Below are 27,350 nucleotides of genomic sequence, written 5' to 3' on the forward strand. Positions count from 1 at the left end.
GAGAAATGAACTAATCAAACTGGTTTCAGCCCAGATAGCAAAATTGCTGTGGCCCGGACCTGTCCCACACCCAACACTTTCATCCAGCCCACATACTGCGTGGAATGATGGCACTTGGGCGGTACGTTCCTGTTTGCCAAATCTGGGCCAGAACCAAGCCATAGCAATGCCGCATGTGCCACATATTTGCCAAAGGTGGCCCATATTTGTTTTGTTATATTTGGGCCATATTCACCATTTACCACACAGGCCACTTCAGGGTCACATCCAGATTACATGTTGCTGAGAGCACCGCATCTTTGCCAAAAAACGCCCACATTTGACTTGGCATATTTGGGCCATATTTGCTATTATATATGTGGGCCACTTCGGGCTCACATCCGTTTTGTCAGAGCCAGAAGAAGGCCATCAGTGCCGCATCATTGCCTGAAGTGGCCCACATCTGGACGCTATCTGGGAGTAGTCCCGAGGGTTGTATTGTCTGGTGTTGTATGTGTGGTAAAGGCTGGGTCAGAGGAATCATTGCATGTGTGTTTGTGTTGAACTCACATGGCTGAAGAGCTCGTTGGTGAGCCCCAGGTAGTTGTGCAGAGCGAGGACTGTTACTCTTTGGAGACGAACCATAATGATCTGAGCAGATGAAGCAGAAAGAAATACAGATTCAGTAAGAGTTTAGACATAACCCTGCACTTCCTTCACTCCTGAGAGCATCACAGCAGCAAACATTTCTAGCAGAGGTGGTCCTGGTGGGAACTGAATCCCTGACCTGTGAAGTATTAATGAGCACACTACTCGCCTGGCTACCCAGGACCGCTGTGGAAAGTGCATACTAACAAAGCTAAAGAGTGTGTAGTCATTTTGATATCCAAACATGGGACTCAGCATCTATTCATACTTGGCATGTATGGCGCTTCATTAGATTTCCTGACTATATACTGCCAACGCTATAAACTGGCTCTTTTGCCTTCCATTATGCCACAAACCTGCATTTCTTCATTGGCTGGGATGATATCTGGTGGTTTTTGAAGTTGCAATAAAAAACAAAACAAAAAAAAACGTTAAAAATTGCTAGCATTTTGCATTTTAGTAACTAGCATGTCCTATTTTACCATTTAAATGTGGTATCTTGGCAGTGTGCACATATGACAACTTTTTACAGATGAAAAAAGTTGCTTTGAGATGACCAGTTACAGGCTGAGTCAGGTCTAGGTTTGAGAGGAAGGACAGGTTTACCAGAGAGGAGTGACGCAACATCTTCATCCTGGCTGCTGGACTCATACCTTTATAACTGCAGGCTTCAGCATATATCTGCATCGTGAGTCGCTCGTACATAAAATACTGAACACATTTCTATCATAGATGCAAAAGCAAACAGAACGAAACAGACTCTCAAGCACCCAAACTGACGTCATCCCTTTTGAGGGCTACTTCGATGGACCTGGGCTCACCTGTACAACCCGGACTAGACTCTCGGGGTACTTCTCAAATATGGAGAGGAAGGCCTCGACAGGCAGCCGCAGAACAGTGGACACCTCAGCCGCTCGAGCAGATACTGTCCTGTATGGCTTCTGATGGCCCTGCACACACACACACACACACCAAACAAGTTTGTTTTGGCCTGTTCTGTGCTGGATATTGAAAAGTCATCGCTGGGCTTGGTCACAGCCCATGATAATAATAATAATAATAATAATAATAATAGGATGCTGGAGCCTATCCCAGCAGTCATTGGGTAGCAGGCGGGGAGACACCCTGGACAGGCCGCCAGTCCATTAAAGAATAATAATAATAATAATAACAAGAATAATAACAATAATAATAATAATAACTTTCATTTATATAGCACTCTCCTTAACAATGTTAAAAAGTGCTTTAATCCTTGAAAAAAAAGGGCTTTACAAAAGAAATAAAACCAAACAAGGCAAAAATAAGAATAAGACCAAAGGACATGGACGCAGAGGAGATAATAATAATAATGGTGATAACAGCAATGAATAAGACCAAGTAAGTAGGAATAAAAATAAAAACAGTATAAATAAATAAATAAAAACAAATGGTGCCATTCTGCATATTGCTTGACTATATCATTCATAGGACATCACATGGGACTGCACAGCATCAGTTGTGGACGGTGGAGGATGAGTGTGAGTGGAAGCAGGAGGACTGCTGGGCAGGCCATGTGCCACAAAGCAGGAAGTCGCTTCTCTCCGTCACAGAACTTTTGTTTGTGTGTCTTAGAGTGTGTATTTACAGATGTGCTCACATTTGTTGGTACGCCTCCACAAAAAAATAAGAACACACAATTTTCCCTGGAAAAAAACAAAAACAAAAAACGTGAAACTGACAAAACAGGCAAATTGGCTTCCACCATTGTTTACTCCATATTTCACAGAAATCAGACTTCACTTGTGATTTTTTACTCAACGTAATAAAAATGAAGTGAAACTGCATTCTTACAATGGAATTTGTCTTCTGCATGTAACCACCCTATTGTATAGGAGTAGTGGGCAGCAGCAGCGCCCAGGGACCAACTCCAGTTCTTCTTTCCATTGCCTTGCTCAGGGGCACAGGCAGGAGTATTAACCCTAACATGCATGATCCGTTTCCGGTGTGGGAAGATGGCTGTGCGAATTTGCGTTTGCGGCGGCCTCACCCAGTGCCGCCCATGTAGCGTCTTTGTCCACGTCTGCGTCTAAGTTTTGTCTTCATTTGATGGCTGGGAGAGCTGGCTCTGGATCGGCTGGGAGAGCCGGGCAGGCTAAGCTAACTGCTAGCCCATGCAGTTCCGATAACACCGAGGGCGGTCTGGTGATGGCCTCACCTGGCGCTGACTGTGGTGTTTTGGTGTCATCGTGAGGAGTGCGGGGAGGTGTGCTGAGGGTGTCTAGCTGGGAGAGCTTGGTCTGCTTCGCCCAGTGGACCCAGGGAACACGGCCCCTGCCTGGAGCTGCACCCGAGGAGGAAACGCCGAGGGCGGTCTGACAGGACACGGAAGCGGGGCGGGCTAAGTTAACTGCTAGCCCATGCTGACCGGCAGTTTCAACAGTCATCCTGGCTGGCGTTCGCTCCCTTGGACAGTGATTTTTTTGTTTAGTTTGGATGTATGTGTTAGTTTGGGTATGTGTGTTCTTGTAGTTTCTGGATGTGTTTCTCTCTTTGTGTTGCACTGCTGTGGGCTGGGGGAAACAGCATCTTGTTTCATTTCATGTACACAAGTGCATGAAGTGAAATGACAAATAAAGTGTTCCTTCCTGTCTTTTTGATGGCGGGAGGAAACCGGAGCACCTGCAGGAAACCCACACAGACACGGGGAGAACATGCAAACTCCACACAGAAAGGACCAGGGACGGCCTGGGGTTCAAACCCAGCACCTTCTTGCTGTGAGGCAACAGTGCTAACCACTGGGCCACCGTGCCGCATAATACGCATCTTCTCCTTGATGGCTGATTATCTCTGGAAAGCAAAAGTAGGATTTGTTCTGCTCTCTTGTCAGCTTGATTGGAACAATCAAAAACAGCGCAGAAGTTAACCACTGTAAAACATCGACCCACGACAACCATTCTGTATCAATCAGACCTTGAAAACAAATTCTGTCACTCTGACTGTTTAGAAAACATGTAGCATCACGCAGTGAGAGCAACACAGTATCCTATGGATTGGAGCCGTTGTCCTCCAACATGGCGGATTTGTTGTTTGAGCTACTTGAACTCCTTCATTTGAGGCAACAACTCATCCCCGACCTGGAGGGTGCAAGCCACCATTTTCCGGTAGAGAACCAAGGCCTCAGACTTGGAGGTGCTGACTCTCACCCGGCCATTTAACACTCAGCTGCAAACTGCCCATGTGCATGAAAAAAAAAAAAAAAAGAAAAAAGAAAAGTGAAAAGCACTTTTCACTTCTTTTTTTTTGGGGGGGGGGGTTCTGCACAGCCATGTCAGGAATTTTACAGCATATTGACTACTTATTCTATATCTTAGCCTATTATCCTCATCCTTTTTATGCACGTCAGAGTTGGGAAAGAGTTATCCACTTTCCTGAAAAAAAAGAAAAGGTGTGGTGCCAAAATTTTGCTTCCCACAAGGATTTAACTCGTGTTAGCGTGAAGGTGCTCCATCGATGTGTCGGCTGCAACGGTCTTGTTTCTGCTTTTGTTTTCAAGCACGCTTATAAATGTGACATCCATTTAAGTGACACTTTAAATCGGTGACACAGCCTGATCTTGTCTTGTACATTCCTAGAAGAACTGGACTAAATGCCGAGGGATTAAGTATGACTTTGGCAAAGCTGTTTTTATGGCTGCTGAAACGATAACCCACACACTCTTCTCATCTGAGGCTATTCTGTTTCCAAACTGTTAAGAGAAATACACCACGTTCTTGTCACTTTGTTTTTCAATCAACAATAAAATATTAAATAACCGTTGTCACGGGGGCCATAATCTGTTATACGTTATCGGCCTTGATGTGATTTGATCAGCTTATTAGTTCACAATGTATAATTGGATATTTGTTCGGATGAATATCTGAAGCCTGAAAAAAGGTATTAAAGACAGCCCTGCTGTCAAAGTAACTATTAGCCCTTGCTAAGTGTTCCTGGAATCTGAGAGGACTGAAACCTCCCTGGTTAGCCACAGTACATTTGACTACTGCCTCAGATGATGATGCTCACACCTTATGGGCGGCACCATTTCACCAGTGCCAGCATGATGCCAGCAGGATGTCGGCATGATGCCGGCATGCTGTACAAACTGCATGTCCACCTGGCGGACACTGGCTGCTATCCGATCACAACTGACAGTAGACTCCTTCTGCATGCTCTCTGGCAGAGCCGACCATTTTCTGACTGCAATGTGCACTGTATGTGTTTACACACCTTGTGTTTAAATGTGTTTTTCCTGTTACACATCTAGAACCACACTGCATGTTCATACCCAGTGTGTCTCTGTGTGGGCATGGAAAGAAACGGGTGTGCCTTACCGTGATGACATCCAGGATGCTGAGGAGGCTGTGCACGCTGTCTCCTGGGTACACCTCTTTCACCACGCATTCCTTGCCGTCCTGGAAGACAGAAATATCTGAGCAGCGGTTCGCTGTAAGAACAGAACTGATGACTCCACTGTGTTATGATGCAGATTTAGGGTTTCCCATTCACAGAGCTATCGGATGGCTCCAGAAGCCTTTTATTGTACTGCACAAGCTGTTGGGGTACTTTTGTGGTAATTTCTTGCTATTTTTTTGAAACTCTAGTGAACTGGCCACCATCTGTAGCAATTGTTTTCAAGAAATCTACTCTGACATTTTGTTGGCTAACTCCTTCAGTGTTGTATGGAAACAGACACTTATCTGGTCTCTGGTATGAGGGTGAGTAGATAATGACAGAATTTTCATTTTGGGGATGAACTATACTTTTAATGCCCAATCATTAGCTGAATCTTGGACACATAGAACGATGAACATAAATCGAAATAATAATCTAATGATAATAATAATAATAATCTAAAAATTGGCTACAAATTATTAATATTAATTTTTGTTGGAATGGATATTTGTCATTATGCTGCTGATATTCCTCAGACTAGAAGCAGCACAGCGCCAGCAGTAGAGTAGCATGGCCTGGGGTTGTTGGAATGAGCTGCCTTGCTCAAGGGCACACTGGTTTTATCTGAGATCCTGAAACAAGCGAACTTCCACTTGTCAGCCCAGGTTTACTCAACAGGTCTTAACTGTTATCTGCCCCATCACTGTGTTTAGGAATGATTAAAATGAATCCCTGGTATGGTACAGGTCAGATACCAAAACCCTGTTGGTCCTGCATGACATTAACCTTCCCATTCTTACCATTCCAGTAAGGCACAATTCTAGTTTCCCATCCTGGACCACATAGATGCTGCTGTCAGGCTGTCCTGGTCTGAAGACGTACTCCCCCTGCTGGAACTGCAGGAAAACCATGTGTTTACACAGCTCCAGGAAGAGGGGCTTTTCAAAGTGGCCGAGCACACTGCAGAGAGAAGGGGGGGAGCAGAAGTGACGTTAGGTGTCTAGTGTAGGAAACATTGGAGCTTGTGCAGTCAGTGTGCATACGTACGTTCAAATGACAACTTGTGTCTGTTCCTGTCCGGTGAAGGTGTGCTAATCAGTGAAATCAGCTGGTGGCGCTGGATTTGAACAAAAACCTGCATACATATCTCTGTACGTGGCATATGGACGAGTACAACTGTACTACACTGCCAAATATTTTAATCCCTGAACACTGTGGGAGCAATCACTTTCTGTTGCGTGCTTTAAATGTATTTACAGCCTTAGCAGATGTTTCTACCTTGGAGGTGTGGCCTCACCTCTCTTGAGGGTTGCAAACAAAAACACTATTGAGTGTTGAACCCAGCCACGCTGCCCAGGTGAGCTGATGAGAACGTGTGTTTCTTGGCTGCTGTTTGTGACTTGTTGTTGTTGCCCATGGCGCTCAGCGTGCGCCACACTGGAGGTTTTCTTCTCACCGTTCTTTTCATACTTTACGTAGAAAATGGTTGAGCTATAAACACTGTAGAGCTGTGTATTGCTAATTTTGATCAACAACATGTAGATTACATCGCTGCGTTGAGAACTGCTTGAACAGGGCATTCTCAAAGTGTCTCACTGTGTTTGGGCTCATATTCGGGCCTGCACACATTAAGGGGTTAAAAAAGTATGCAAGGTTATGCAACGCTGTCCTGCTGCTCTGATTTGGCTGCACAGCGCGTGACTGACCATGAGGATCGTCACCATTTGCCAACTTACCGGACATTTTTGAGCATGTAGAGCACCTCAGAGGGTAGGTGGGAATTGGCCACATCGAATTCAGTGAGGTCAGCTTCCAGAACTGAAGGAGGGGGCTCCTTAGCCTGCAGGGTGGGCACCTCCTTCTTAAAGCGTAGGATTCTACACAGGGAGGTGACAAAGAGTGACACAGTGAAGGAGATTGGGAAAGAGGAAAAGGAAAATACAGGGGAGAAAAGTGAAGCAATATAGTTGGTTGACAACATAATGGAGGGCAGGTTCTCCATAGTCCATTGTTGGCAAGTGTGTTTAGCATACTTTTTGGCAATGTTCAGCATCTTCTGCTTCTTTTTTAGCCGCGGTCGTGAGGAGGAGGTACCCACCAGGGAAGAGGTAGACTGGGACACCTGGAAGAAAGAATGGAAAAAGATAGTAAAATCAAAGGAAGTGTAACGTGTACTATTCTCAGATCTGTGAATAGTACACATGGCCATTGAAAGTGTAGTTAATGGTCACACCCATATGTGCATATGAAACTGGTCGTCGGTTTTGGTCGTTATGCATCTGTATTGTTTATAAGGGTGGGGATTCCTGCAGTCAGTTTAGACTGAAGATGTCACTTAGTTGAGTAATGAAACATATCTGTTGGATGAACTGATCCAACCTTCTTTGATTTTACCTGGATTACTGAGCAGTATCAAGACATCCCGGATAAGGCCAATCATGGTTGTGTCATCCACAAACTTAAGGAGTTTAACTGAAACAGACGGGTCACCTGAGGTGCAGTCATTTGTGTAGAGGGGAGAGCACACATCCCTGGGGGACGCCAGTGCTGATTGTCTGGGTGCTGGATGTGATGTGATATGTAACGTAATATGAGAATAACCCATTGTGGCTGGAGAGGGTAAGGGGTGTGAAAGTTTGCTTTTCAGACCTGCAGTAAAACCCATTTAGGTCATCAGCCAGTTGATGGTTCCCTGCAGTTTGAGGGGACGGTCTTCTGTAGTTGGTAATGTCTTTCAGAAAACGATCTATATGAACCTTTTCAGTCGGCTTTCAGGCCCTGTCACTCCACTGAAACTGCTCTGACCAGAGTGGTAAATGATCTTCTACTGGCGATCGACTCTGATTCCACTTCTGCGCTTCTACTACTGGACCTCAGTGCAGCCTTTGACACCACTGATCACTGTATACTTTTGGATAGATTAAATTGTAATTTTGGTGTCTCTGGCTTAGCTCTCTCTTGGCTTAAGTCCTTATTATCTGGAAGAACACATTGTGTCTGCTATAGTAATATTATATCAACATTTTCTGACATTAAATATGGTTTGCCTCAGGGCTCAGTACTTGGCCCTCTACTTTTCTCTCTTTACATTACACCTCTTGGCCAAATTATACGCAGTTACGGAATAAATTTCCATTGCTATGCTGATGATACTCAGTTGTATGTGCCTATAAGGGCTGATGATCATACTCAAATCACGAACTCAGATGCCTACTTGGCTACTGTGAAAAACTGGATGTCACTTAACTTTCTGCTTTTAAATTCAGATAAAACCGAGATGCTGGTCATTGGCCCTGCAAGCCACAGACACCAATTTGATCAAGTAACGATAACAATCGACAACTCTGTGGTTTCACAATGTGTGGCAGCCAAAAATCTTGGTGTTACGTTTGATCCCAGCCTTTCCTTTGATAAGCACATTGAAGAAATCACCAAGACTGCCTTTTTTCATTTACGTAACATATCTAAAATTCGGTCTTTTCTCTCCATGGCTGACGCAGAGACTCCAATACATGCATTTGTTTCATCCAGACTTGATTACTGTAATGTTCTGTTCTCAGGTCTGCCACATTCTAGTGCTAAAAGTCTTCAGATGGTTCAGAATGCTGCTGCTAGAATCCTAACTAAAACTAGGAAATTTGACCATATTACACCAATTCTTGCCTCCCTTCATTGGCTTCCTATCCATGTTAGATCAGAATACAAGGTGCTTCTGCTGACTTATAAAATCCTAAATGGGCTTGCTCCATCCTACCTGTCTGATCTCCTTAAACCTTACATGCCATCTCAAGCACTTCGTTCTCAAAATACAGGGCTCCTGTGTGTACTCAAAGTTAAAAAGAAGTCAGCTGGTGGCAGGGCCTTTTCCTATCGGGCTCCATTTTTGTGGAATAACCTGCCTGCTGCCATCAGACAATCGGAGTCTGTTGAGTCCTTTAAATCCAAACTTAAAACTCATCTCTTTGCCTTAGTTTACAATTAGTTGCCTTTAAGTTGAGTACTTCACAACCTGTACTGGATGGCGGGTTGGTTTTCTGTCTCAATGAATTTACCAACTACTGTTCTGCCGACGAGATTATCGAGTATAGATTATGACGAATTGATGACTTAATTGATTATGGCTAATGACTATTGCAAACTGTTCTCTTCTCTAACATGTCTTTTCTGTCTCTCTGAATGATGTCTTCTCCTTTCTCTTTTTCTGTGTTTGAATGGTGTCATGTGAGTCTCTCTTGCATGCATGTGCAGTCGGTTCTCCACCCAGGTCTCTGTGTTGATGGTGGCCGCCATTTGGATGCTGCCTGCCCTTCCACTCCTCACCTAAGTTTTTCTTTTATTACATGATGATGCTGGTCGCGTGGCTTGAGTCCTGGACTGCTCCGTTGGCGTGTGGACACTGCTTAGCATCCTGTGCATCATGTTCTTCATAAATTTTATGTCCATTATAATTCTGTTATCCTCTTTCAATGTTGTATTATGTAAATTGCGTGAACACAACATCCATTGCACGCTGTCTGTCTTGGGAGAGAGATCCCACTTCTGTTGCTCTCCCTGAGGTTTCTTCCTATTTTTTCTCCCTGTTAAAGGGTTTTTTTAGGGAGTTTTTCCTTATCCGATGAGAGGGTCTAGGGACAGGATGTTGTGTTGCTGTTAAGCCCACTGAGGCAAATTTGTAATTTGTGATATTGGGCTATACAAATAAAATTGATTTGATTTGATTTGATTTCAAACCACTCCAGATGATGATGGGTCGTTGGCAGAAAACCTGTTTTTCAACTTTTCAGAATAGCACCTTTTTGCCACTCTGATCTCCTTTGTGGGTGTATTTCTGACTTTGTTGTACCAGATCCTATCTCCACTCATGTACGCATCCTCTTAGGCCTGATGAAGCTTCTTGAGTTTAGCTGAGAACCAGGGCTTATTGTTAAAGCTTTTGGTTTTGGTGGGCACACATATGTCCTCACAAAAGCTGATGTAAGCTGTCAGTGTCAGTAAGATCATCCAGGTCTGTAGATGCAGCCTCAACATCACTCCAGTCAGTTGCAGTCGAGGCAGGCCTGGCGCTCCAGTTTTGACTCACTGGTCCATTTCCTCACAGTTTTAACCACAGGCCTTGCAGATTTTAGTTTCTGCCTGTAGGTTGGGATAAGATGAATCAGACAGTGATGAGAGAGACCAAGGGCTGCATGGGGGACAGAGCATTGGCGTCCTTTAATATTGTGTAGCAATGATCCAGAGTGTTTTTGTCTCTGGTGGGACATTTAACATGCTGTCTGTATTTTGGCAGTTCGTGGCTGAGATTTTCTCTGTTCAAGTCCCCAAGGATAATGAGAAGGGAGTCTGGATATTTGCGCTCCATGTTTGTAATTTGATCAGCGAGGGGTTTTAACGTATCTTTAACACAGGCCTGGGGTGGGATATAGACACTGACCAGAATGGTTTACAGTCAATAAAAAAAGGTCTCTTAAGTGAGGGCTGCATGATTTCTTCAACACTGTGACATCCGTACACCAACCTTCGTTTATGTAGAAGCATATGCCGCCACCCCTTTTTTTTCCTGATAGCTCCGTATCACAGTCCGCCCAGAGGAGTTGGGACTGTGGCAGATGAAGTGTACTGTCCGGTATATGCTCACTAAGCCAGGTTTCAGTGAGACACAGGGCAGCTGATCTGGAAAAGTCCGAATTTTTTTCCATTTAGGAGTAGCAGTTCATCCATCTTGTTGGCCACAGAGCAGACACTCATCAGGTGGATTGACGGGAGCGCGGTTCTAAATCCCTGTTGTCACAGATTAACAAGTGCTCTGGCTCGCTTACCCCTTTGACATCCTCACTGTAGTCCGCCCAGGGCTGTGCTGATCAAGACCTTGGCAAGAATTTTGTTAAAACGTTTAATTAAAGTTGGTAAAAAACTCTGTTCAGTTTGTCCAGTGGACAGTTGGAGACTTAAAAGTTCTTCCCTGCTGTATGTGATCAGTGAGTGGGCGCTGGAAACTAAACAAATACACAAAAACAGAAAAAGTACAAGAGAGCGCAGAACTGAGGTTACCATCCACACGGCTATCTTCTTCACCTCTCTTCTGCACTTCCCGTTACTTTGAACAGGTGACCCAAAGTATTTAAACTCATCCACCTAACGTCACTTCTACTCCTTGCATCCTCACCATTCCGCCGTCCTCGCTCTCATCCATGATTCCGGCAACTCTTCACTACCACCCAGGGCCTGTCTTAACTCCTCCCTGAGCTCCACACAACAGTCTTCCTTCTTCAACTTCCACCATTTGATCCTTGGCTCTGCCTTCACTCTCTTCCTCTTCTTGATCTCTAGATTCATCCTACAGACCTCTGGACATGCCTCCCCCCTCTCCTTCTCCTTCGCCCAAAAGTAGTATGGCCAACAGTACTACTGGTGGTGGTCATTAGTAACCCAGGCCTCGACTGAGCGGGTATGGAAATCTGATTTATGAGCCGCATATTTGATTTGGCAAAGGCCCTTCCTGACACAACTCACCATATTTATCTGGCCTTGGGACCGGTGCCAAGGATGTACTGGCTTGTACATCCTCAGTGACTACTATCACTATTTTGCCGTCACTTACTTTGATACTAGTAATACCACATACATCATCTACTATTGTGCCCTTGTATTACTATGGCATGATACGCACTCTTGGCTATGATAAGTTTGTGATACCGATATGTGGCATTGTCCACCTATTTTGTAACTTAATTCTCGTATCATATGTGGTATCATCCACCTATTTTGTTATTTAATTCTCCTGTCCCTCCTTTCTGATGATCGAAGATGCAATTACACTAAATAAACTTGACATGACATGCATTCTTAGGTATGAGTACTATTTAGTGCTCTGTGATGCATTCTGGTAAGACTTTATCTGCTATTTGCTGACTCTTCTGTAAATCACTTTGGATAAAAATATCTACTAAATGAGTAAACAGAATTGTGTGTTGGTAACACAACATGAGATCTGTGCTCCCAGATGCCCTCACATGATACAGGCTGGTGTCGTAATGCCAGCTGAGTTATGTTTAGTGATTCCTGTGGTTCTCTACGTTCTTATATTCTTTTCTTTTATATCTTTTCTCTGCTGCTACAACAGTCCAGTTTCCTAGCAGGAGAAGTTTTACATTCAACTAAACCAAAATGGAGACTGAAAGTCGGGAAAGGTGGAATGGCTTGAGGTGGGGTCTGTCACAAAAAAATCCCCTGTCAGAGGTAAAATCACAACATCATAAACACTCGGCACTCTCATTGTCCACCTCAGGGAAATGAGCACAACTGACAGGCAGTAAAGGTTGTGTGAGGCGTCACCCTCATTCACATCCGACTCGGTTCTCACCTTCCGCATGATCTTCCTCCCATAGAACATAACTTTGTCCCTCTTTCGGAAGCGGTACTTGGGCACCTCCTGGGCCTCTAGGTCTGTGAAAAATGAGAAAATAATAAGCCAGGACATCAATAAAACCCATGGCATATGATGAAGTCAACACTACCAAAATGTGACTTTGTGGATTTCTCTGTTTGACGCCCAACACATTATTAGTCTGGAACGTGGGGAGGGAAAGCAATTTACTGACTTCGTAGCTGGATCCTGCGCAGGATGAAGAAGATGAGGATGGCGATGAGGACTATGGCGATGCCCGCGCCAATCACCATGCCCACCATCTGAACAGAAAGGGGGAGAGACAATGACAGCACTGTTGGTAAGATAAAAAAGTAAGATAAATGACTATATCGAACCAGAATCAGAATCAGAATACTTTATTCATCCCCGAGGGGAAATTGGGTAACCAATGTGAATAAATGTGAACCGAATTACTGATCTGTCTGATCAGTTCATACTAATCTTTAAGCAGTGATTGTTCTTGTATGTATAACTGCAGGTTACATCAGTGCAATCAAATTTATTCACACCAATAAAACACATAAACACAAAAAAACCATTCTTCTTATACTAGATTCATACTCAGTTTCATACTCCTTCAGAGTGAATGAATGTACAAGAAAAACAGGGTCAGAATCTCAGTGAAACCCCATCAAAATGCTCACCATGCTTGTCTGCAGCTCCTCCTCCACAAACGTCTTGATTTCATTAAGCTGTTCCTGGCGAAACAGAAAAACACAAAAACACATGACTAAGCTGACTGCACAACGCAGCACCACAGACCTTATGGTAAAGCAAGGCAGCACACGCTGCTAGCAGCATACGCTTCAGCTGCCAGGTTCTTTACTGACGGTGGAAACCTTGTGGGCTCGCTCCTGGGTGCCCGCCGTTTCATTGAAGTGTAATGGAATGTGGGGATAAGGGATCTGCCCTGGAGGCAGGATGCCTCGGGTGCAAGATTTAGGAAGGAGAGGAATTACGTCCAATCCAATTTGGGTTAAATCAGACCCGTCCATGTATAAGTGTAGATATGGAAGGGAAGGATGGAGGCATACAGTGGCTTGAGAATGTGACTCCCTCTGTGCTCTGAACTTTTGCCTTTTCTTAGCCTCTTAATCAGAATCAGAATCATGTTTATTGGCCATGTAGGTTTGCACATATATGGCATTTGACTCTGGTTTTGTGGCTCTCTCAGGTTACTTAACACAGAATAACAACACAACAACACTTCAGATACATACAAAAGGATTGACTTATAAAGGTGAAATATGAGGTGATAAAGTGCAGTGGTGCAGAGAATATACCAGAGATGTTAGCAGCTTACTTACATACATGTCTGAGGTTGATGGACATGACAGAGTGTACCAGTATACGTACAATGTACAAGTACAGTTTAGTATATACAAAATGGTTGGATTTATTTGACAATGTTAAGTGTTCATTTGAATGACAGCCCACGGAAAGAAACTGTTTTTATACCTCGTTGTTTTGGGGTACAGTGCTCTGTAGCGCCTATCAGAGGGGAGGAGTAGGAACAGGTTGTGACCAGGGTGTAATGTGTCTGCAGTGATGTTGCCTGCCCATTTCCTGACTCTGGGGATGTATAAGTCCTGAATGGAGGGCAGGTTGGCACCAATGATTTTCTCTGCAGACCTAACTGTCTGTTGTAGTCTGTCCCTGTCCTGTTTGGTGGCTGAACCAAACCAGACAGTGATGGGTGTGCAGAGGACAGATTGGATTATTGCAGTTTAGACCTGAATCAACAGTTCCTGAATTTCTTGAGCTGGTGGAGAAAGTACATCATCTGTTGGGCCTTTTTGATTATTGTGTCTACGTTGAATGCCCACCCTAGGTCCTGTGAGATTGTGGAACCTAGAAATCTGTAGGTTTTCACCGCAGACACCATGCTGTTTAGTATGGTGGTGGGGGGGGGCTCCTGCAGCCAATTTTATGTAACAACCAGCACCCCTAGCTATGGTACTGAGCACAGATATATGGGTAACAAACAGTTCTGATCAATCCTCTCTATAATACCAATAAGAGAAGAATAATCCGTTTCAATGTGGACCAGTCTCAGAGGTTCTAGGTTGCTCGGGAGAAAATGGGTACCGATAGCAAAGTTGAAACAAGACACAAGCTCAGCAGTCACGTTTGAAAGATGACAATATATATATATATATATATATATATATATATATATATATATATATATATATATATATATTGTCATCTTATATATATATATATATATATATATATATATATATATATATATATATATATATATATATATATATATATACACTACCGTTCAAAAGTTTGGGATCACCCAAACAATTTCGTGTTTTCCATGAAAAGTCACACTTATTCACCACCATATGTTGTGAAATGAATAGAAAATAGAGTCAAGACATTGACAAGGTTAGAAATAATGATTTGTATTTGAAATAAGATTTTTTTTACATCAAACTTTGCTTTCGTCAAAGAATCCTCCATTTGCAGCAATTACAGCATTGCAGACCTTTGGCATTCTAGCTGTTAATTTGTTGAGGTAATCTGGAGAAATTGCACCCCACGCTTCCAGAAGCAGCTCCCACAAGTTGGATTGGTTGGATGGGCACTTCTTTGAGCAGATTGAGTTTCTGGAGCATCACATTTGTGGGGTCAATTAAACGCTCAAAATGGCCAGAAAAAGAGAACTTTCATCTGAAACTCGACAGTCTATTCTTGTTCTTAGAAATGAAGGCTATTCCATGCGAGAAATTGCTAAGAAATTGAAGATTTCCTACACCGGTGTGTACTACTCCCTTCAGAGGACAGCACAAACAGGCTCTAACAGGTACTATTTAATGAAGATGCCAGTTGGGGACCTGTGAGGCGTCTGTTTCTCAAACTAGAGACTCTAATGTACTTATCTTCTTGCTCAGTTGTGCAACGCGGCCTCCCACTTCTTTTTCTACTCTGGTTAGAGCCTGTTTGTGCTGTCCTCTGAAGGGAGTAGTACACACCGGTGTAGGAAATCTTCAATTTCTTAGCAATTTCTCGCATGGAATAGCCTTCATTTCTAAGAACAAGAATAGACTGTCGAATTTCAGATGAAAGTTCTCTTTTTCTGGCCATTTTGAGCGTTTAATTGACCCCACAAATGTGATGCTCCAGAAACTCAATCTGCTCAAAGAAGTGCCCATCCAACCAATCCAACTTGTGGGAGCTGCTTCTGGAAGCGTGGGGTGCAATTTCTCCAGATTACCTCAACAAATTAACAGCTAGAATGCCAAAGGTCTGCAATGCTGTAATTGCTGCAAATGGAGGATTCTTCGACGAAAGCAAAGTTTGATGTAAAAAAAATCTTATTTCAAATACAAATCATTATTTCTAACCTTGTCAATGTCTTGACTCTATTTTCTATTCATTTCACAACATATGGTGGTGAATAAGTGTGACTTTTCATGGAAAACACAAAATTGTTTGGGTGATCCCAAACTTTTGAACGGTAGTGTATATATATATATATATATATATATATATATATATATATATATATATATATATATATATATATATATATATAAAACTCAAGTCAAATAAACATACATTCAAGAACAATTCAATTTATGCTGTATGTGTCAATAAGGTGCGGCACAGTGGTTAGCACAGTCGCTTCACAGCAAGAAGGTCCTGGGTTCGAGCCCTGGGGTAGTCTGACCTTGGGGGTCGTCCCGGGTCGTCCTCTGTGTAGAGTTTGTATGTTCTCCCTGTGTCTGAATCGGCCATACTAAATTTCCCCTAGGTATGAATGTGTGCGTGTGTATGTCGGCCCTGTGATGACCTGGCGGCCTGTCCAGGGTGTCTTCCCTGCCTGCCATCCAATGACTGCTGGGATAGGCTCCAGCATCCCCACGACCCTGACAGCAGGATAAGCGGTTCGGATAATGGATGGCTGTCAATAAGGCAGTGGATGAGAGAACCCAGTTCAGTGAGTTACTGTGTAAATAGTCCATTCATGGCCGTCGGTTCAACTCAAACTGTGTTGTGTCTATTGACCATTCAAGTGCAATGAAATAATGTCTCCTCACTTAGTCGAAACTCCTTATGTTCAGACGTGGGGCAATTGAACGCTAATGCCCTACCACTGTTAGTTGAACGTGAGTAATTCAAGCAGCTCTCCCTTTCTTTTGATCCAGCTCCTGTGCAACTGGACTGGTATATATCCATGAAGACGTTTTGCCTCTCATCCAAGAGGCTTTCTCAGTTCGTGCCTTTCTGACTAGACCAAGCTAGTCTGACTGGCTGGTGATGAGTCAGACTAGCTTGGTCTAGTCAGAAAGGCACGAACTGAGGAAGCCTCTTGGATGAGAGGCGAAACGTCTTCACGGATATATACCAGTCCAGTTGCACTTGATTCAACTCCTTTGGATAACCATGACCTGGATGAATGAGAACATTCACAGACATCCAGCTCCTGGGTTTGGCTTGCCACTCCAGGACCAACTGCACCCTCTCTCCAACAGAAGAAAGCTGGGCTGAAGAATCCAAAGATCTTGTAGAATCCCACAATTAACAGAAGACAGCAGAAGACCTGGCCAAGACTTTTCCTTTGGCAAATAGCAGCAGGATTGTAACTACCACAGGTCTTTTTGGGGCTGGTGAATATGTGGCTACTGTGATGGGCTGAACTCTTATATAGATGTGGGTAATGTCAATATAGTTAATTATGAAATAATTTCAAAGTCAAGTCCTCCAAGCATAGATTCACCTTCCCAAAGTTTTAAATATTTTTTTTCACCCATCATTTCTGTTAATAGTGTCACCATTAGTTACCTCAGGTAATATTGTTATTTTCCCAATAACCACCTCCATCTTATAACACAAAACATAACTTTATCTTGGTTATCCTATTTTTCTTCCTTTTAGAGTTAAGCGGTCACTCTATATCACCGCTGTCTATCTTCTGCAGTCTTCTGTTAATTGTGGGACTCTACACAATCCTTGGATTCTTCATCCTGGCTTGCTTCTGTTGGACAGAAGTGCATTTGGTCCTGGAGTGGCGAGCCAAACCCGTGAGCTGGATCAAAAGAAAGGGAGAGATGCCTGAATTACGCAAGTTCAACTAATGGTGGTAGGACAATCGCATTCAATTGCCCCACGTCTGAACATAAGGAGTTTCAACTAAGCTGCTCGCTGCTCCACCCTCTCTGCCGATCCAGGGAGGGTTGCAGACTACCACGTCTCCTCCGATACACGTGGAGTCGCCAGCCGCTTCTTTTCACCTGACGGTGAGGACTTTCGCAAGGGGACGTAGCACATGGGATGATCACGCTATTCCCCCCAGTTCCCCCGCCCCCATGAACAGGTGCCCCGATCGACCAGAGGAGGCGCCAGTGCAGCAAACAGGACACATGCCCACATCCGGCTTCCCACCCGCAGACATGGACAAATATGTCTGTAGGGACGCCCAACCAAGCCGGAAGTAACACCGACATTCGATCTGGCGATTCCTGTATTGGTAGGCCACAAAATACACCGCTACGCTACCCGGATGCCCTACAACACAGTTTGAGTTGAACTGATGGCCATGAATGGACTATTTACACAGTAACTCATTGAACTGAGTTCTCTGATCCACTGCCTTATCGACACGTACAGCATAAACTGAATTGTTCTTGAATGTACACTACCGTTCAAAAGTTTGGGATCACCCAAACAATTTCGTGTTTTCCATGAAAAGTCACACTTATTCACCACCATATGTTGTGAAATGAATAGAAAATAGAGTCAAGACATTGACAAGGTTAGAAATAATGATTTTTATTTGAAATAAGATTTTTTTTACATCAAACTTTGCTTTCGTTAAAGAATCCTCCATTTGCAGCAATTACAGCATTGCAGACCTTTGGCATTCTAGCTGTTAATTTGTTGAGGTAATCTGGAGAAATTGCACCCCACGCTTCCAGAAGCAGCTCCCACAAGTTGGATTGGTTGGATGGGCACTTCTTTGAGCAGATTGAGTTTCTGGAGCATCACATTTGTGGGGTCAATTAAACGCTCAAAATGGCCAGAAAAAGAGAACTTTCATCTGAAACTCGACAGTCTATTCTTGTTCTTAGAAATGAAGGCTATTCCATGCGAGAAATTGCTAAGAAATTGAAGATTTCCTACACCGGTGTGTACTACTCCCTTCAGAGGACAGCACAAACAGGCTCTAACAGGTACTATTTAATGAAGATGCCAGTTGGGGACGTGTGAGGCGTCTGTTTCTCAAACTAGAGACTCTAATGTACTTATCTTCTTGCTCAGTTGTGCAACGCGGCCTCCCACTTCTTTTTCTACTCTGGTTAGAGCCTGTTTGTGCTGTCCTCTGAAGGGAGTAGTACACACCGGTGTAGGAAATCTTCAATTTCTTAGCAATTTCTCGCATGGAATAGCCTTCATTTCTAAGAACAAGAATAGACTGTCGAGTTTCAGATGAAAGTTCTCTTTTTCTGGCCATTTTGAGCGTTTAATTGACCCCACAAATGTGATGCTCCAGAAACTCAATCTGCTCAAAGAAGTGCCCATCCAACCAATCCAACTTGTGGGAGCTGCTTCTGGATGCGTGGGGTGCAATTTCTCCAGATTACCTCAACAAATTAACAGCTAGAATGCCAAAGGTCTGCAATGCTGTAATTGCTGCAAATGGAGGATTCTTTGACGAAGCAAAGTTTGATGTAAAAAAAATCTTATTTCAAATACAAATCATTATTTCTAACCTTGTCAATGTCTTGACTCTATTTTCTATTCATTTCACAACATATGGTGGTGAATAAGTGTGACTTTTCATGGAAAACACAAAATTGTTTGGGTGATCCCAAACTTTTGAACGGTAGTGTATGTTTATTTGATTTGAGTTATAAAAAAAGAACAGAAAGAGAACAAAATATATATACATATATATATATATATTTATCTTTCAAACATGATTGCTGAGCTTGTGTCTTGTTTCACCTTTGCTGCCAGTTCCCATTTCCTCCCGAGCGACCTAGAACTTCTGAGACTCTGGTCCACATTGAAACTGATTAGTTTTTTCTTATTTGTATTATAGACAGGACTGGTAAGAACTGGTTGTTACCCATGTGTCTGTGCTCAGTACCATAGCTAGGGGTCAAATCGGCATCTCCACTGTTTTGAGCATGTTCAGCTCCAGGTTGTTATGGCCTCACCAGAGGGCCAGCTGATCAATCTCCTGTCTATATGCAGACTCGTCACTATCCTCAATAAGGCCAATCATGGTTATGTCGTCCGCAAACTTCAGGAGTTTCAGACGGGTCACCTGAGGTGCAGTCATTTGTGTAGAGGGAGAAGAGTAGAGGGGAGAGCACACATCCCTGGGGGGTGCCAGTGCTGATCGTCTGGGTGCTGGATGGAATTTTCCCCAGCCTCGCCTCTGCCTCCTGTCTGTCAAGAAGTTTTTAATTCACTGGCAGATGGGGGGGCGGCGGGGCTAATGTTGATAGTTAATACATTGTTGAACACTGAGGACTACAGATGTAGAGCTTGCATACAGTTTGAAAAAAAAGGCTCTTTTCCATTGCTGCACCATGAGTCGTGTTTGCAAACTGTGTCCACTGGATGAGAAAAGGGTTCCATTACCAGCGGAACAGCTCTTGAATAAATCCAGAAATTCACATTAGGTACTGCCTCAAAAAAATCTATGATATCCAAGTTCCCAGACTTGTTGGGAGCTTGCAGAGGAGGTGAGCATAGCCGACTGGTCAAACGCGATATTCCCAAGATGGATCACAGATAAACTGCAGTCTTTGAATACCCACTACATGGTATTAATTGTTATTATTATTATTATCCAAGTCAGGTCAACCTTTGCTGCTACCATTATGACAGTAGATGGTACTATCTGCATCTGTTTCTACTGCCTTGTAGATCTGCCTCTTTAGGCAAAGGCTAGGGGAAGGTAACGCCGAATTCAAATCCAAGAAGGCGCTGGCAGCAGGGCACTCGATGGTGTTTCCGGCAGAAGAGCCCAATAGGATCATGAGCTAGATCAGACCAGTGGCACAAACATCAGATGGCATGCAGAGGAACCACTCTGTTGGTCAATGGATGGCATCACTTGACAAGTAAGCTGTCACTGTGGGGCAACTTCTTTATCTACTGAGCCCGTTGCACTACGGTGTACCACTTAGGAATGGGTTCTGAGGTCCAGAGAGACTGTTCGGCGGGGGCACGACACTGACTGTCTTAACTGCTGTGCAAGGCGTGATGTGAGGAGAGCTCGATGGGAGAAGCACTTGCAAGGAGAGCTTGTAACAGACCAACTCAAACACTCATCTGTAACAAATGTGGATGATATTGTCGCTCTAATGCAGGCCTGATGGCCCACAGGCGTGCTTGCCAAGCTTAAACTGCATCACAGTCATCATGGTTTTCGATGGACTGCCGAAGAAGAAGAAGAAGACATGGTATTCAAACTGAAAGCAAACGAGCTTTTAGAAACTCACTTACAGAATAATTGTTATTCTTTGCTCTGTTACTGAAAAAGAAACAGAAATGGGACTGCACGGTGAAGGTTACCCAAACAGGCAGAGTAATGGCACAGAGTGGAATGGAGAAGATCCATAGACTATAAGGAGCAGACCTAAACAACATGTGGGACCCTCTCAGTATGTCAGACAGAGCTAGATTCTAAAGGTAGCTACTTCTTGTGTAAGAAAGAGGAAGAAGCAGAGTTCCCAGCACTGTGCTGTCTCCTCTAACTTCCTGCTGATGGTTTATGACAAGATGCAACTGACAGAGATGGGTTAATGAAATAAACAGAGGCCAGGCGGTGGGGGTAGAGGACAAAGAAAGAAGAAAATGACATCATGCACAGAAGCTGTACAAAGAGAACAAAGAGACAGTTAAAAAAAGAGAAAAAAATCAACAATTAAGGAGCCAATTCAAATCTCAAGTGTTGATGTTTTCCTCAAATACCCTTCACAAAAGGAAGATTAAAGAAACCCCATTCATGATAAACATGGTCTTTCCCACCACCACCATGACCTTTATTGCTCATGTTCAATGACATCAGGCAAAAAGACGGGCAATCGCAGCCAAAAGACTGACTCATGCTAGGAGTGGAGCAATCAAATGGCCAAGATAAGCTCATTTGTGTTGCTGCAGTTACACAACACGTGGACTCCTGTGAACTGTCAGCCATTAGCTAAAGTGTGTGTGTGTGTGTGTGTGTGTGTGTGTGTGTGTGTGAGTGAGTGAGTGAGTGAGTGAGTGAGTGAGTGAGTGAGTGAGTGAGTGAGTGAGTGAGTGAGTGAGAGAGAGAGAGAGAGAGAGAGAGAGAGAGAGAGAGAGAGAGAGAGAGAGAGAGAGAGAGAGAGAGAGAGAGAGAGAGAGAGAGAGAGAGCGAGCGAGCGAGAGAGAGAGGACTATTGCCAGCACTGGGCCCTGGCAATAAATCCAAAAAAGACAAAAGTAATGATCTTCCAGAAGAAGCCCAGATGTCAGGAAAATAGATACCAGTTGACTCTAGGTAGCATCACCTTAGAGCATACGATGCAGTATACTTACCTTGGTCTAATTATTACAGTATCAGGGAGTTTCAGTAGGGCAGTGAATAACCTAAAACAAAAAGCTGGCAGAGCTCTATATGCAATTAAAAATAAATTCTTTAACATTGATATACCAATCTCCACCTGGTGCAAACTGTTTGATAGTGTAATTCTGCCCATTGCACTATATGGAAGTGAGGTATGGGGTCCACTCAGTCTTTCCAGCTACACTAGATGGGACAAGCATCCAGCAGAAACCCTACATGCTGAATTCTGCAGAATGATTCTGAAAATACAAAGGAAAACACCAAACAACGCATGTAGGGCAGAATTAGGCCGGTTTCCATTATTGATAAATGTACAAAAAAGATCTCTAAATTTCTGGATGCACTTAAATACAAGCCCAACAAATACATTGCACTTTAAAGCTCTGAAAACCCAAGAACTGAACCCCGAAAAGAGTCCCCTGAAGCAGCTGGCTCTGAGACTCACTAACCCTGTAACAAATACTAAGACCAACCAACCTCAGGCCAGCACTGCATCCCAAACAAAGTTTACGATAAATCAGGCTATAAAACAAAGCAAGAACAATTATCTGAAACATTGGAACGCTGAAATCAAAACTCAAAACAAACTAGAAGTCTATCGGGCCCTAAAAACAAACTATGATCTGGAAGAATACCTCTTAAATGTCAGAGACAGGAAGCAGCGACAGATCCTCACCAAATACAGGCTCAGTGACCACAGTCTCGCCATTGAAAAGGGGAGACAAAAAAAGACGTGGTTGCCAAAAGACCAACGATCATGTGGTCAGTGCATGACAGATGAGGTGGAGACAGAGGTGCACTTCCTCCTTAAATGTGACAGATTTGAAAAAACAGCGCCGGGCTTTTGTCAAGGAACTGGAACACGTGATTCCAGAGTACCAGGAAATGGACGACGCAGGTAAGCTGCGGGTGGTCCTGGGAGGGGGGCCAGCGGCGAGCATTGCAGCAAGATTTATATTATCTTGCCACAACCTGAGAGATAGTGGATGACGGCACCTATTGCTACTATTGTTATTTAATATCATAATCATTGTTGTTGTTGCTGTTATTATTATAATCATTGTTGTTGTTGTTATTATTATAATCATTGTTGTTGTTGTTATTATTATAATCATTGTTGCATTGTGTTGTTGTTGTTTTACATGCTTTGGCAATATGTACACAAATGTATGTCATGCCAATAAAGCACATATTGAATTGAATTGAATTGAGAGAGAGAGAGAGAGAGAGAGAGAGAGAGAGAGAGAGAGAGAGAGAGAGAGAGAGAGAGAGAGAGAGAGAGAGAGAGAGAGAGAGAGAGAGAGAGAGAGAGAGTAAAAGAGAGGTCAGCTGATTATCAGGTAGCCTACAGTATTCTTAGAGCGAAGCCAATGGAATTTTAGTGTTCTTGCTGAGAGCCAATCAGCGACTGGCTGTTATCAAAGGTAGCTCAGTGCAGGTAGAGAGGATGGTTGGGTGGGAAGGTTGCAGGTGGAGGTTTTTGGTAAAGGCTACTCTGTGCTATAAGGTCTCAGTTAGGGTCTGGGTTTATCAGCGACGGACCAAAAGATGGTGAGTGTGTATGGGGCAATTTCCATGCCATGTTATGCATGTGGGGGGGGGGGTTGAAGCTTTGAAACTCACACTGTTCTCACTGGGCTCAAGTATTGAAAGTTGATAAAAGACCCTCTGTTACAGGACTGGGATCTGGGGGTGGGGGAATTTGCCCTGAACCAATCATCTTCTCTCCATTATCATTAGCTAATCCTTTGTCATATTTGGTGTTTTTGTCAGATACACTTTATTAATCAACACATCAATGGCTGCCACTATGGAAACTCGGGCTTTGCAAAAATATCGATACGGCTCAGTATTGCAATTTTTTTTTAACGATACGTTTGCTTATTTTCCAGCCCATCTTATCAATACATTGAAACAATTATTCATGTTTTAAATGGATTTCAGTTTAACGTGTTCAGTGACACAATAAGAATACTTAATATGCACTTTACTTGGGTGGAAGAAGCAGCGTGTGACTGCATTTACAAAGCGGATGTTTCAGACTATGGAGTCCCCAATGATCAAGGTAGTGGAGGGGAAAAGAGGAGTGGGTGACTGACTGACAGCGCTGCTAACAGTCTTGGGAGGAGATGCATGATGTTGGCCTGAGGGAGCAGCACTGGGTCTGGCATTGACCACCCTGCCCTAACACCGGAGAGAATGGTCCGGGGGGGACTCATGCAGGAGGACCTGCACTGGCAGTGGCAGCGGCAGTGGGATGTGGGTCAGCAACCGCAGCAGCAGTAGTCCCAGCTGGAGCAAGGGCCAGCTCCGCGTGCAGTGGCGCCCCCAGAAATTTTTCATAGGGGGGGCCAAATGGGGCCACTGAAAATCTTGGGGTAGCACACCAAAACCAAAAGCCATGACTGAATTTCGGGAATTCTATGCTGCTGTTGTAGTATACTGTATAGGCTAGTTGAAAACTGTCAATATGAGAGTTAAGAAAAATATACATTATTGATTTACATGAACAGCACCTAATGTAAAATATCAGATAGAAGCATATTATGCATAATCAGAAGCATATTCTGCATATGCGACTTGTGGCTGGGGGGGCCAGCGGAGGGGCCAGGGATAGTGTCAGGGTGGCCGTGGCCACCCCTGGCCACCCCTTGGGGGCGCCACTGTCCGCGTGGGAAGGGGCAACATCAGCAACAGGAACAGCTACGGGGGCATCAACAGGGTGAGCCATGGCATTAGCCGGTAGCATGGTAAAATGACATGAGAGGTTTATGGGAAGAGGCAAGGCAGCTTTCTTTCTTTCTGTTTTGCCACGTCTGACTACCAGCTCCGACCAGGTAGCATGTGAGCTGAGAGTGGAGCAGGAAGACAGCCAGCAACGAGATGATAAGTCCCAGAGGATGGTGTCAGAGAAGGTCAAGTTCATGACTGAGATTGTCTGAAATCAGATAAAAGAGAGTCCTTTTTTCGCTGTTCATCTGAGAGCCGCTGTATATCAGCCTTGAGGTTAGTAATCTCATGTGTTATTTTTAGACAGTCCTCACAAGGCGTAGTAACATTAAACTGGTTGATAGATGAGCGCAGAAAAGAAAGATTGCTTGATTAGCCACTAATTCCATCAGTTGAAGGTTGAGTCCACAGGGTTCTCACCAGGAGTGCAGGGATTCACTGCAGTATTTGATGATTGGGTAAAAATCCACAAAATTAGGCAAACCATAAAAACAATTAAAATAGTTCAAAGGTCTCACGGAGCCGTTAAAGTTGTTAAAAGTTCAAATGTAGGCAGAGCTACAAACAAACAAACCGCAGCTGACAACCGCAACCGCTCATACCGGTTTTGGCATTGTATGGCTGTTCTGGTGATGCCAGAAGACGAGGACACGCTGACTGCTACCTCTTTCCACACCTACTTCACCTCAGGGAGCTTTGGTGGATTCCTGCTGTTCCCATAGATGGTCTGCTCGCACGCTTTCACTTCACCTATGAGCAGATCCGCTTCCTCAGCAAAAAGCCATTCCTTTCCCCAACTTGCAGAATTCACCATAGCAATGCACTAAGGTGCAAGCACATCTGGCTTCTAAAGGGAATGGGAGATGACATTCTGATTGGTTTAATTCATGCTGAGACCAAAACACACCTATGATTAACTAAGAGACTAAGTTCAACCCCTTTGCACCTTGCGCCTTTCTTTGCACCGAGATTATGTGCCGCTTAACTAGCAAAAGCAGATTTGGACACGCCGTAAGTAGATCATGAACTATCAATCTGCTGCCCCAGAAATTACTGTAATAGGGCGCCTGGATAGCATAGCAGTCTACTCGGTTGCCTACCAACATGGGGATTGCCGGTTCGAATCCCCGTGTTACCTCTGGCTTGGTTGGACATCCCTACAAACACAATTGGCCGCGTCTGCGGGTGGGAAGTCTGATGTGGGTATGTGTCTTGATTGCTGCACTAACATCCCCTCTGGTCTGTCGGGGCACCTGTTCAGCAGGGAGAGGGAACTGGGGGGAATAGCATGATCCTCCCACATGCTACATCCCCCTGGCAAAACTCCTCACTGTCAGATGAAAAGAAGCGGCTGGCAGACATGTATGGGAGGAGGCATGTGGTAGTCTGCAGCCCTCCCCTGATTGGCAGAGGGGGTGGAGCACCAACCGGGATGGCTCGGAAGAGTGGGGTAATTGGCCGAATACAATTGGAGATAAAAAGGGGGGAAATTAAAAAAACAAAAAAAAACAGTATTGTAATAAACAGAACAAGGTAGCACAATTATAACAGCATCCCAGCTAAGGTCTGCGACACTTTGTTGTCCCTTTAACAGCCAACGTGAACTGAAGCATGACGTCACTGCTGCGAGTGAGAGGGATGTCAGGCACCCAAGCTGAAGTGGCATAGTATATTTCCACATTTTATCAGCGCAGTTAAAAAGTATAATTATACCTATATTCGGGTCCAGCCCTAGTGTTGGCACTGTGCGCCATACAAAACAACAATGGTAAAACAACATTCACAGTGAATGGGTTTGAACGGCGGTTTTCTCACCCTCCCTGAGCCATTTGACAATGTAACAGCGTTTGACTGCTTACCATCGTTTCTGTTCGGTTGGACGTCTGTAGACAACTGACTTTCCCAGTAGTCACTGGTCAGCTGACAGCCCATTCCTCTCTCACTGTTATTTCTATCGCATAATCATTTTCTCCGACAGTTAACAATTTTCCGGCTGTCTTTGTGAGCTCATCATCTGTGACAGTTGGCTGACAGATTTTCTCGCCGATTCATTTCTGCAGCAAAGACGTCGGGAGACGCTAAAAACTCATTTTCACTCATCAATCAAGAATTTATTTCCTCTGTGGCAGCCAAACACATTACAGCAGCCTTCAGAAACTCCTGCAGGTTAAACTAGACTAATAAAACACTTTCAGTGCTGACTGACTCCGAATGACTCGCTATAAGTGGACTAAAAACACTCGCTAGCCTAGCAACATTAAGGCTAAAAACAACCCATAATGCAACACTAAAATAAACCGTAGTTACTCTGGTACTCTCTCCATTCAAAAACTACATGTTAATGAACGAACACGTAATTGACCTTTCGCAAAGTAGCGCCCCAGACCGGTGCTTGTCCAATCCTACCTTAGCAACGGTCCGTCAAGCTTTCAAACGCACAAAAAAATGGTGAAACGGTGTGCCTATGGGATCTGCAAATCGGATACTAGATATGTGAAAAGTTTGGAGGGGGTGTAATTTTCTTTCCCTTCCCGAAACCCAGAACGTAAGAAGCGCAATGTCGGCAATAGATTTGGCAGTATAGCAGACCCC

At 43.9% G+C, this 27,350-nt stretch overlaps 1 protein-coding gene across 5 annotated transcripts in view; it reads right to left on the reverse strand.

Moving 5' to 3' along the window:
• Nucleotides 1-27,350, reverse strand: part of pnpla6 (patatin-like phospholipase domain containing 6) — a 106,180-nt gene that overhangs the window by 45,500 nt on the left and 33,330 nt on the right. For 4 of the 5 annotated variants that reach the window (XM_056279466.1, XM_056279465.1, XM_056279468.1 and 1 more), the window contains 9 exons: nt 13,108-13,161; nt 12,636-12,723; nt 12,398-12,480; nt 7,071-7,159; nt 6,774-6,914; nt 5,838-5,997; nt 4,977-5,057; nt 1,449-1,577; nt 550-630 (listed from right to left, as the gene is read on the reverse strand). In XM_056279466.1, the coding sequence (XP_056135441.1) occupies nt 550-630; nt 1,449-1,577; nt 4,977-5,057; nt 5,838-5,997; nt 6,774-6,914; nt 7,071-7,159; nt 12,398-12,480; nt 12,636-12,723; nt 13,108-13,161 (906 nt within the window). The remainder of the gene's footprint in view (nt 1-549; nt 631-1,448; nt 1,578-4,976; nt 5,058-5,837; nt 5,998-6,773; nt 6,915-7,070; nt 7,160-12,397; nt 12,481-12,635; nt 12,724-13,107; nt 13,162-27,350) is intronic. The other variant, XM_056279467.1, reaches the window with a different exon arrangement.

Source organism: Lampris incognitus, chromosome 5, assembly GCF_029633865.1.
Source record: "Lampris incognitus isolate fLamInc1 chromosome 5, fLamInc1.hap2, whole genome shotgun sequence".
Classification (NCBI taxonomy): Eukaryota; Metazoa; Chordata; class Actinopteri; order Lampriformes; family Lampridae; genus Lampris; species Lampris incognitus.